Source organism: Squalius cephalus (assembly GCF_949319135.1).
Source record: "Squalius cephalus genome assembly, chromosome: 22".
NCBI classification, from domain to species: domain Eukaryota; kingdom Metazoa; phylum Chordata; class Actinopteri; order Cypriniformes; family Leuciscidae; genus Squalius; species Squalius cephalus.
In genome coordinates, this window is record NC_137143.1 from 21,296,122 (window position 1) to 21,308,927 (window position 12,806).

At 36.8% G+C, this 12,806-nt stretch overlaps 1 protein-coding gene across 1 annotated transcript in view; it reads right to left on the reverse strand.

Annotated features, from left to right (window-relative positions):
- pik3c2b (phosphatidylinositol-4-phosphate 3-kinase, catalytic subunit type 2 beta) overlaps positions 1-12,806 on the reverse strand; it is a 47,135-nt gene that overhangs the window by 28,177 nt on the left and 6,152 nt on the right. Inside the window, exons 5-11 of the mRNA XM_079857023.1 lie at positions 8,829-8,949; positions 6,542-6,653; positions 5,863-5,942; positions 5,708-5,771; positions 3,065-3,211; positions 2,590-2,623; positions 1,652-1,847 (exon numbers count right to left, since the gene is read on the reverse strand). Coding sequence (XP_079713149.1) covers positions 1,652-1,847; positions 2,590-2,623; positions 3,065-3,211; positions 5,708-5,771; positions 5,863-5,942; positions 6,542-6,653; positions 8,829-8,949 — 754 coding nt within the window. The remainder of the gene's footprint in view (positions 1-1,651; positions 1,848-2,589; positions 2,624-3,064; positions 3,212-5,707; positions 5,772-5,862; positions 5,943-6,541; positions 6,654-8,828; positions 8,950-12,806) is intronic.

The window sequence follows — 12,806 nt, forward strand, 5'->3', positions numbered from 1 at the left end:
AACACATGAGTGAAACAATGTTACCAATCCTAATACTGATTAGAGGATCCAGAAAAACACTCCAGAGGAAAACCCACTGTGGTTGTTGCCTCCTAAAAATGATTTAACCATCTTCATGATAAATAAAGTTTGGAATGAACATTTAACACTGATCTGAGATCTGATTTGAGCCTTGAATACTAAAAAAGGAAGTGGATTATATATCAGCCCTGAAGAAACAATCTGATTGACTCTAATTGCCAAAAGCAGATGGGATGCAGGGGAATGTCAGCCCTCCGTCACCACTGCACAGGTGCCTGGTGCCCAGCCTGCCCTCCGCCTGGCCTCAAAAGGTCAAAGTTTATGCTGAGTTCCCATACGTGCTCCTTTGTGATGGCTCGTTCCAGTCAGCATCAGTTTCAGAGGGAGACAAAGAGCACTAGTCCAGGTCAATGGGCGGGAGAGACCATTCCTGTGCTGTGAGGGGGAGGGGAAATGGCTGTATTACTTTAATCACTGAACGACTGGGCGAGGTGTAGTGACATTTAGGGTTGGCCAGCATCTGTCTCCATACTGGTGGGAGCAGTTGTCACGGTTCTAGGTTAGGACAGAGGGTGGAGAAGACGGAGAAAAGAAATTCTAAAAGTTCTCTCTGTGCACCATAACGCCAAATAATCCTGCTGGATTACCAAAGGGGATCAGCAACGTGGACAGCTGGTGTCCAGCTGCGTCTCTGAATTCTGAGGACTGGAAATTAGACCTCGGGAAAATTGATTATTGTGGAAGTAGAGGCATCAATCTAAAAACGCAACATTCAGGGGTTTTTTGAGTCACAAATGAGACCATGAATGTGATCAACAGATGGCGATCATGCAATCTGGAAAACTATTTGCTGAGAGAAAAAAAAAAAAAAAAAAAAAAAAAAGCACTTCCTGTACAAATACAAACACGTGCCATTAAACCTAATAACAGTGAAACGCAACCAAGGCAAGAATTAGTTATTTTTCTGATTAATCCATATGGTCCATGTTATTTGCCTTAAATGTTTTAAATTTATACTTTCAGTTTTTGGTTCATTGAAATGGGGCAAATCGCAGCACGTAAGATGATACCATGGAAAGTCTGCTTTGCAAACGTCAACAGATCTTGTTTGTTATTAAAACCTGTCATTCCGGATTGCTAATCTTTCACAACTGCAAATCTGAACTCGTTCAAACCGACAATACAACCCACTTTCATATTCACCATCTACCCATTTTATAAAAGTGTTGTAGGAAAAAGTCACAGATATAATCTTTTCGCATTCCAATTTTTAGCAAAACCCACATAGTCACTTGTGCACTTGTTCATGTTGCAAAATGTAAACAGTTGTTACGGTGTACACTACCGTTCAAATGTTTGGGGTCAGGAAGATATTTTTTAAAGAAACCTCTTATGCTCACCAAGACTTCATTCATTTGATAAAAAAAAGCTATTACTTCAGTCTTTAGTGTCACATGATCCTTTAGAAATCATTCAAATATGCTTATTTGGCACTCAGGAAACATTTTGTATTATTATCCATGTTAAAAACAGTTGTGCTGCTTAATATTTTTGTATTATTTTTTACCAGTGTATAATGCATGCTAGATTCACAGGATGATATATCCAAACCAAGAAAAGATAGCACTACCTGGCAGCCCATGTGATGGGAACGCGATGAGCCGCGTAAACACTGAAGGAAAGGACGTTGGTGACCATGCCAGCTTCCTGTATGGGGGCTGTGGATCTGCTGCTGTGTGGCATGGTGTGGAAATTAGCATTGAAAGTGCTACAGTACAGCTCCACAAGATCCAAGATAGCTGCAGTCAACTTCTCCACAATTGCCACTGTAAAGGAAAAATAAGTTCTGCTGTTTATATTCAGATCATGATGCTAAGAATTATTCATAATTATTACACCACTCTGAAACTTTAATTTTTGTAATTGTTTTGCATGTTAAAGAATGTTGGATGAAGCAGCAGTAGGAATGCACACCAGATGTTAAAGTTGAACATGTCATGCACAAGGGTGCATCCTTCCCGTTTATCCCTATCTGGGATCACAGACATCATTGTAGCAGGATGCTACATAAACACTCTTCCAACAAACATGAAACGCTTGTATACATCCTCAACTATGTTACCCCAGGAAGAGGCAAACACTACTGGTCAAGTATGGACACACTTGAGATGAACGGACCAACGATTTTGGATATTTAAAAAAATAAACTTAATATATTTTTAGTTAAGGATTTTCATTGTTTTATCCTTGTTCCAGACCCAACTTACTAGTTTAAACAATCAAATATATGTATAGAATGCATTTGTAAAGTAGCTAAATAAATGCACAGTGTCACTAACTTTAGTGACAAACAGTCACTAAATCTTAATATAAGAAATATCATTCATATATTTTTTGGGGAAAAAGTAAAAAAAACAACAAAAAAAGAAAAAACCTTTACAAAACTAATACGTAATTCAAATATATATTAGTAAAGTAGTAGAATAATAGTAAAGGCTGGGTTTAAAAAAGCTAAATGCTTCAGTTTGACAAAGATCGAAGACCATAGTATGACCAGAAGCATCGTACCTCTGTTTTCTTTCTTCGCCAAGACACTGACATCCTATAAAAACAAACAGAAAAAGACATAAGCATGCATACCAGATAGAGCCACACTAATTCTGTAGTGAAAATGAAACTTGTAAAACCCAAGAAAAAAAACACATGCATAGCATTTCTAGCCGTTTTAAAGGTTAGTGGTTTAAGCAATGCTGAGAATGGTCTAGTCATTTGAGGAACTAGAAGCAGCAAAAGCTGCAGGTTTGCAGCATGCGTCTGTGCTCACATGAAAGTAGAAAAAAAAAATATATATATATATATACACGTGTACGTGTGTGTACGTGTGTGTACGTGTGTGTACGTGTGTGTACGTGTGTGTACGTGTGTGTACGTGTGTGTATAATTATATATATATAAAAAATAAATGATTGCATATTATATGCTTAACAGATTTCTAAAATATTTCCCATGTAATGATTTGTGACGAACTGTTCAAAGGTACTACCTTCTGCACTTTAGGCTGTAGTCTGCAGGGGCAAGCTGGCAGCTGGTTTAGGGCAGCAGTGATGTCAGGCGTTTCAACAGCTGCTAGAGATGTACACAGGGCCTTCACCGACTGCACTAAACGCTCCACATGCAATGCTAACTCCACCTGCAAGTGAGAAGAAAAAAAAAACAACAACACTGAAACAAATAGAAGGATGGATGAAGCCATTTCAAAAACTATATCAAGCATATGCGTTTAAAGGTATTTTTTGGACATTCAAATACTTGAAATAAAGGATGATTTTTTTTTATGGTGACATTAAAGGAATATTGCAGTATTTATTATGAATAAATTTTTATTTTTTTTTTATTTTTTTTTAAATCATGTGCCCTCTAACTTTAATCAAAATAACTTCCTCTTGCACCAACCCGGTCCGTGTACCGTACCAGCCATAAGTCTGGTTGTTTGATGAGAAAAAGATGAAATGTAGTAGTTGCAATAAACGCGTTAACACGTTATGAATCCGTACAACTGCAGCAGCGGAGGACTTTTATTCTGTTATGCGGAACTGAGAAAGAACTGATGACGAAACAGTTTGATCTTCGGCTGACAAATCAGAGGAAAGGGGCATTTCATTCCCGCCCACGTGTAGAAATCGAATATTCAAGCTGGTTATTTTTTTCTACCCAAAAAAAAAACAAAAAAAAACTGAATAATTGTTTTTCGTTTAAAAAAAAAAAAACACGAAAAAAGGAACCGTTTTTTCGTTTTTCTACTTTCAATATTGAATCAAAAAATGAATGAACGCAACGTACACACGGACCCGACATCTCTTCTCTTGACTTCAGGCAACTTGTCAGTCGTATGAGATAGCAAGAGATAGTATGAGATTGATTTTGTCCCGATGGACAAAATCAATTCCAGTCCTGCATTTTATTCTTGTTTGAGAAGTAGTTTCACTCGGATATACATCGGAACGGAAGAAAAGGCTAATTGGATTTTTTTTTTTTTTTTTTTCCAATGGCAGATAAAGGGAATGGTTAGGAAAAGGTTTGGAAACCACAAATAGTTTTGTGTTTTGGATTGGCCATATATCACAAATCTCCACTTTAAAGGTCATTTTAAAAAAAACAAAACCGCATGCATCGAGTAAGAACATCGTTTTTGTTTTGCTTCAGCTCTGCGTGACTGTGCGGATGAATATGGTCCTTTCTCAACTAAAGGGAGATTACCCTTCTGCTCATAAAACATTCACTACTAGGCTTAAGAGATATAACAAACTAGTCAGCTCGAGATGCTTTCCACCTAAACTAAGACATTACTGTAGCTTTACCCATTAATAGATACAATACATCCTCAAATAATTTCCTGCACTGCGTTACAACCATAATAAAATGACCCTTCACAAGAGATAATGCTTTACTATGAACGCTGTAGAGAGCTACATATGGCAATTTATCTGTTCAATAAATATCTTACTCGCCTGTTAAGTAATAAAGATTCCTTCTCCACGTCGCTTTAGCAACATCTCAAATCCCTTAATTCTCACCATCTCCAAAAAGCCAAGCCAATGTCATTTCTGGTTTTATTATGAGCTCTGTCGCATTCCGTTTCTGCCAGCAGACTCTCCTCTGTTAGGAGTTTCTGAAAGGGTGATTCAGCATGCTACATGTCAACCTCTTGCTCAATGGGACAGCTAGCCTATGCCACTCCCACAACATACACACGTCAATTTAGCCAGAGCAACTTTTCTTTATTTGGGTCATTGACGAATAAGGTTTTTAAAAGTGTAAAAAAATAGAATGGAGATATAACTATATTTGAAACCATTTTTTAGTTTACTTAGTTTTTTTAGTTTAAGATTTTGTGGTTCGTACAATCAGTTAACACTTTTTTGTTATTTTTTACAAGATGGAAAAAATGTCACCAAAAAAGTCATTCGGTTTAACCACTGATTTGAAAGTAAAAAACTGATTTGACATTGATGTTGAGGTAGTATATAGTGTGTACCACAGAAGAAATATTAAAACAAATTATCACTGATCTCATAAATGTAATCATTTATTGGACTACTCTAAACACTCCAACATATTCAAGTAAAACATTGCACAGGGAAAGGAGAAAAGGGGAAATGTAAAAAAAAGAGCCTTATCTGCTTTATATTTGTATTATTGTAGTTCCTTTAGTTATTAAAAACAATATTATTCCATTTAAATATTTACTATATCGGTTTTACCGAATTACCTTTTGACACTTCAAAATACCTTTATATGTAGTAAAATATAATTAAAACCTTTTGGATTCAGTAAAAGAGATCAATTTGTACTACCTTACATACTTTGGATGTCATATATTTGTTTTTTTTATTATTATTATTATTATTATTAAGGCCTTTGGACAAAAAAAAAAAAAAGACCCGTCACGTCATTGACCCATTTACAGATGTGACGACTGACGCACGGACGAATGACGCATGTACGTAACTTCCCGGGAAAACCATCCTGGTAGGTAGGTCTAAAATATAAACGCTTGTAATAGGCTTACCATAGTGAACCAGGGTAAGACAAAATCGTGTTTTGGACGAAGAACTAATGTGTTCCGACTCGTTTAAATTTCATTATCAAACAATCTTCAGATAAGCAATGTTTGTAACAAGCTTACCTCCGACAAAAGGAAAGACTCAGCCTCGTTGTGAAAGGTATCCAGGAGAAGAGTCAGTGCCTCCCTGTCACACAAATAAAAGAGTATGATTCAAACAGTGTGGAAGTTAAATCACTCGTGTACAACAGCCTAAACCTCCTCTTCATCGCTATTACCTGGTCACAGTCTGTTTGATGGGCCTCTCTTGCAGCAGAATATTGTGGTTCATGGTGGATGGAGTTTCATCATCTTCAAGCTGTTAACAACATTCATTAAATAATGCAAACATTTAAGAATTCAAACACCATTATCTTCTACACTGTTATGAATAATGATTCATAAATGGTGCTGGTTAAACAAAAGGTTCTTTAGAATATTAAAATATTCTTCACACTAAGGAAACAGTTCTTCAGTGTCATTGCTGTGAAAATTGATACCTTTATTTTTAAGTGCAAGTGCAAGTGCATCATCTAGGTGTAACGACACATACCAGGCATATGCATTGTACTCTAAATAAAAGCAACATGAATGCCGTCAGATTTAAAATAAATGTTTTTTGAAATATTCCAAAAAAGCTTGAGGAATTGCATGATGGACAAACATGCCTGGCGCAATGTGGACTGCTTTTTTAAAGTGTTCAACATTCAGTAGGGTTAATATTGATTGCACTCATTCAAACCTGTAACTCAAGGTTTTATACTTTCAAGAATTGAGTACACAAGGAGTGCAGAGTTGGTGTAATCGGTCTTAAAAAAAAAAAAAAAAAAAAAAGGCTCCTAAAGGTGTTTCCTGTGGTTTCAACAAGACGAAAACATGTTGGGTCACTAACCCATCTGCTGTCAGCTTTGGTCTTACCATTCGGGTGAGCTCCATGCTGACAGAACTCCGTTTGGTAAGGAGGAGTCGAATGTCCCAGTCAAACTTCAGACATTGTTGGATGTACTCAAAGCTCGCCAGAGTCTCAGTGCTTAGCAGAAAGGAAAGAGGCAAAAGCAAACTTGAGATCAATTGGTCCATAATGTCTTTATAAACGTTTAAGTTTGAGTCAGTAAGATTTTTTTTTTTTTTTTTAACTTCCACAAGGATGTATTAAATTGAGCATAGGTGAGAGTAAAAGACATTCATGTTTAAAAAAAAAAAACCTTAATAATAAATGCTGTTCTTTTACACACACTTTGTCTCGTAATACAGCGCACAACCCATTTTCTAGCCATTTTGTAAATTTTCTTTTAAAATAACCTTGGTCTAACAATTCAGTATGAAAATCCTACAAACTGCTCTTCTAAATGTCAATGAAACACTGTAACAATCATTAAGAAACTGAAAAACTAAGTGCGAGGACCCAGAAAAAGGCCTCCATGAGTGAAGTACGTTATTGTTCTGAAACTGAGGTTTATGCATTTTATTTTAAAACCGTCATACACACAAAGCGCCGCCTGGCCCTGCACACAAGCACATGGTTATCAGGAAAAGACACACTTCCTATCAAACAGCTGCACCCACAGCAAAAACAACCAACACATTCAACCGAATCACACCTGCGGTTCTTGTCGCACAGACAGTCTCAGCTCTGTCTGTTTTGCCTTCCAAACCAACTATAACATCAAAAATGTCAAGTGGCCTTTAAAAAAATGAAAAACAGGAAGAGCACACGTAAGAGTGATTATGTCTGCCTCAAAGGGTGGTCGTGTCATGGGGAAACCAAATGTGGTTATAGCAGTCCACAGACATAAGCACAGCTAGTTTTTGTGAAACCACAATTGAAGGGCCACGTTTATATGAGGAACTTTTCAGACCACAAACCGCAGAGCTTCAGTTCAGCTCGTTTTTTTTGGAATCACCCCATTTCCACCCACAACTAAAATGTACTTAAACCAGAAACGCTTGTAACATGTAGTTCATTATGCTATTAGACGGGAATGTTTTAGCAACATACTGCAAACTGACAAGCAGCAGGGGGACTGTTTTTGGCTGTAATGCTTTGGCTCAACATGAGTGTGTGATTGGATTTTCTCCCCAATGTGAGGTGGACATGAATCCCCTGGAAGAAAAATGCAGATGTCCAAAAAAAAAAACCTGTTGTCAACAGTATTTACAAGAAGCCTGGAATATGAATTATTGCCAGACATGAACATCATAAAGACTAGTGATGCACCAATCACGATTTATCATGACAGATTCCAATTGTTACAAGCAAATGAACTGATTCCGCTATTTTAAGCAAACTTTTTTTTTTTTTTTTTAAAGTAAACTGGCCTTAAGAATATCTGTAGCCATTTAAATTTAGAGGCAACCACTAAATTTGAATAAATCCAAACAAAGTTGCTACACACATGTAGCATGAGCCGTTGTTTTTGAATTGGATAGTAAAATTTCAAGATTTAAAGTAAAACAGAGTGGTCTGACTTTAGATTTGTGACATTATGCTACATAGACACCCACAAAACAAAAACAGTAGATGGACTGACAGAAATTCACTCTCTGACAGTAGGTGGCGCTTATGGAATAGCAGCGGTTTCTTTGGAGGTAAGAGGAAAAGAAAACGTCATGAAAACTTTTCTGAAGACAGTCAGTTCTCTTCAGATACATTCAGATAAACCCTCACTGCCAATTCAATATTCATATTTTTCTTCCTATATTTCGAGCATTGCAAACAATGAACTTGCTGTGTCTGGTACAGTATTTGCTCTGCGTTCTCTTTGCTTCCATCTTAAGTCGTCTCTGGCCTGTGTTAACATCCTGTTTTCAAACTTTATAATATTTCAACAAATTAAATTTTGGGAAATGATTGCAATGCAGTCTGTGCGCAAGTCCGGAATAAAGATCAGCCAAAAGAATAAAAAAAAAAAATCTGGTTCTGATTTATGGTCGGTCGACCAGTGTATCTCTAATAAAGATTGTGGGAGAATGTGTTTGGATCGTAATTAAAATGCTCAGAGTGAGTAGAATTTTCAGAGTAAGCTTTCATCCCAAGGCTGCTAATTGCCCTTTTTATGTAGGGTCATTTGGCAGGCTAAAGATGAAGGGTAAACTATGTAACTTTTGATTTATGTCTATGGAAGTTCTATGCATTTAGATAGCAAGCAAACAAAGCATCAAGAAGGGAGGTCAAGTCACTTTTTGGTGAACCCTTAGTTCTTACTTTCTGAGGAACTCCGCCTGGCCACAGATTTTCAGCAGGTAGTCGTCCACATCAATCATATCCAGGTCATCATGGGAATAGCAGAGGGTCTGATAGATCAGCAGGTCTATGGTTGAAGATCCTTTGGGAAGAGAAGAAAAATACTGACATTACTTAACTTTACTTGCATGATGAGAAATAACTATCCAACAGTGGAAATACGCAACTAAAATGTTTAGTAGCATAGTGTAGCTTTTCCTGTAACATGCAACTTTTTACAACAAGTAGAGGTAATAAAACGATACACAAAAAAAAAAAAAACTACTTTTCAAAAGTTTAGGGACAGATGTTTTTCTTAATGTTTTAAAGTCTTAAGCTTACCAAGGTTGAATTTATTTGATCAAAAATACAGTACATTCACAGATACATAAAACAGGTATATTGTGAAATATTACAATTTAAATAAAATGTTCTATTTTAATAGATTTTGAAATGTAATTTTTAGCAGTCATTACTCCAGTCTTCAGTCACATCTAATATGCTCAAGAAACATTTCTTATTAATGTTAAAACAGCTGAGCTGCGTAATATTTTAGTGAAAACAATGATACAAAAGATTTCGATTTCAAATAAATGCTATTTGCTCAAAAAAAAAAAAAAAAAAAAAAAAAAAAAAAAAAAAAAAAAACACATTACAAATGTCTTTTACTCTCCCTATTTTTGTATGGTTTATTAGCTGTAATTGGTTGCAAGTTAATCTTTTCAAATATAATACTGTCCGTCACACTGATAGTCATTGTTTTTGCGCACTAACGCTTTAAAAAGCTTCAATGAATTTAGCTAATAACTTCCATAGTTTCTGACCAAGTCCAGATAACCATGCAAAAACAGTTTAACAACTTTAAATCATGAATAGCTTGACGCTTGAGAAACTAGTTTTAAAGTAACTTCCCCAAAACAAATGCTAGCTAACAAAAGGCAGTGAGCACACAAAGAAACCGAATAAGTGCCCAGTATGCCTCAAAAGGTATTGGTTTTTCTTGTAGCGAGATCAATAAGAGGTCATCAATTAGTGACAAGTCTATGCATCCCTTCCTGGAAATGGACATGCGGCCAGATGCTCCCGATACAGTAAATTAGCACCTACTGATCTGAATACATTCAGTGGACAGAGAAAGACGATGGGAATTTTCCCTTGGATCCTAACAATGTTCATCACTTCAATGGGAGGATGTGGAAGAAAGGAAAATAAGAGCAGAGGTAGGGATGAACCAGAAAAAGGTTAATCCACCCTTCCCACAAATTACACCCTAACTGGGCAGATGTACTGCACTGCGGTCACAGTGGGAGCACATTTTGGAGAAACGCCCCTGTCTCTTTCTCCCTCACACACACCTCATTTTCCTCCGTACTCTCAATAATGAATTGGGCACTTCTGTTTGAACATGAGTCTTGAGGCTATGCTTTTAATATATTTTTTTAATGTAAATGGACCCATTTACACATTCCAATTAGAGACCACAGAGAGTGCAAGTAGCGCACATAGAAAGACAAACAAGACTTGTAACCCACATTTGTTCTGCAAGGCACAATTTCCACATTTCTTATTGTTACTGGTGATGTAATTCTTTTTGTTAAAATGCTTCATTCCAGTTTACTATGCTGAGACATGTAAACCTTTTTGTCAGTTGATTTCCACCAAAAAGTGTAAACATTGCCATTCTGTTTTTTTAACAGACAAAAACAGAATTACTCTGTTTGAGCACCTTGACATGGCAACGCTGACTCATGAATTGACCAATGGCGTGAGTTTGAGGGCAAGACTATACCTTTATATTCACTATAATAATTTTTATATTAAACTTCTGAATTTTGATATTTTATCTCATGACTTTTGGAAGGTCAGGCTTAGAAACTTTTTAATTGCTAGTTATTTCCGGATTTTCCATGAATATGAGAATCTTGTCAAATCAAAGGGCAGATCATTCATTATTCAAACCCAATGACTATTTTCCAGTGGTCCACTTTAGACATTCACTCAGGTCTCAGTACAGGCAGGAAGTGTAGGTGGGGGGGGGGGGGTGTAAATGAACAGCACTCTCTTCTACTCTCGTTCGTCTGTCTGTCTGTCTGTCTGTCTGTCTGTCTGTCTGTCTGTCTGTCTGTCTGTCTGTCTGTCTGTCTGTCTGTCTGTCCTTGGAAGGGTGAAATGCAGAGCACAAATTCCAAGCATGGGACACCATACTTGGCCACACGTCACTTCACTATAAGTAACTTTGCCACTACATGTCAACTAACTCAAAGTTATTAGACTGTTTTGTTAGGGTTTGTGTTAGAATAAATCAAAATGTAGTTGTAAAGTTACATATAGTTGGTCTGTACATTGTCAAAATAAAGCTTCTGCTTAACTATCTGCTAACAGTCTACTAATACTCAAAGAATTAGTTGACAGTTGCAAGGTTACTTATAGTTAGTAGTAGAATGTCTAAAGTGGACCATCAAAATAAAGTGTTACACTTGTTAATAAAGTGATTTAGATTTATTTTATGATCCACTATGTTTTATTTTAATATTAAATTTGTATTAATTCTTTTAATTACAATATTTTATATTCATAACAATATTTTATATTCATGTTTGTTGTGTGCATTTTTTTTTTTTACAAGCACCAAGGGAAGCATGTCCTAATTTTGTTGTGGTACAACGACAATAAAGTAAATATCATTACCCAGCCCTCAAGCTATGCTTTACCGACCCAAGAAAACATTTCCATGCCCTATGAAGCATTTTGAGTTGACCTGCATCATTTTCAGTAACATTTAGCAGATTTCACAGCTGCTTATGACACAAAAGACCCATGAGAAAATAGCACCACAGACAGCATTCATCAAATACTGGCAGTCAGCGATGATAAAGGGCATCTGTGAAGCAAATCATGCAAGATAAACAAGTGCAGTGAATAAGTTAGAGTGAAATCATGTTCACGTCATTTCTCAGGCCTGTCTCTAATCTCGCCACACGAGGCCATATTTGTATGTCTGTGTGTGTGTGTGTGTGTGTGTGTGTGTGTGTGTGTGTGTGTGTGTGTGTGTGTGTGTGTGTGTGTGTGTGTGTGTGTGTGTGTGTGTGTGTGTGTGTGTGTGTGTGTGTGTGTGTGTGTGTGTGTGTGTGTGTGTGTGTGTGTGTGTGTGTGTGTGTGTGTGTGTGTGTGTGTGTGTGTGTGTGTGTGTGTGTGTGTGTGTGTGTGTGTGTGTGTGTGTGTGAGAGAGATAAAGAGTTTGTGAGTGTTCCTCCAAGGCGGGGGAATGAAAAGCTGCCTCTTTTAATTGAGTACACAAAACAGATGGCTGGCAGAACACCCATTCAGTGTAATGCCATTAAGAGAATTCCGAGTTTAGAGCAGTCTTTCCAATGAGATCCTGTGGCCCTGTTCAAAAGTATCAGGATGTGGAAGAGAAAATACAGCTTTACAATTATAACCAAGCTCAGAGTAGATGCAGAATATTTAAAATCTGTCTTGCTAGAATATAAATGAGGTCAAGTACACACTTTAAAGTTTCAGGAGTGACAACCGCATTTAAATGCGGGAATAAGTTCCCTAAAATTATTGTTCAGAGTGCATGAAACGCGACTCCCAAACACTCCTGAAACTGCTATGGTTACCACGAAGTCAATCACAATGTTCTGGAATCTCACTTGTTTGGTATCCACTTTCCTGACCAAAGAAATATTAATGACAAGACTTATTATGTTCAGCAATTTTAACTAAAGCACAGCTGAAGGAGGTGTTGTGCTTTGCTTTTGATTGGAATATGTCATTAACAACTAGTTGTTCAGTTCGATTCCATACACACACTGCATAGAATTTTGTAAATTTTTCGGGACTTAATGTGGTTGTAGAGTGCAGTTGTCACTCCCGTAAATGACTGAACTGTGTGTGAACAGAACAGGATTAAGCACTAAAAGGTGAACTGACAACCAAATTTAGTTGCAATATGTA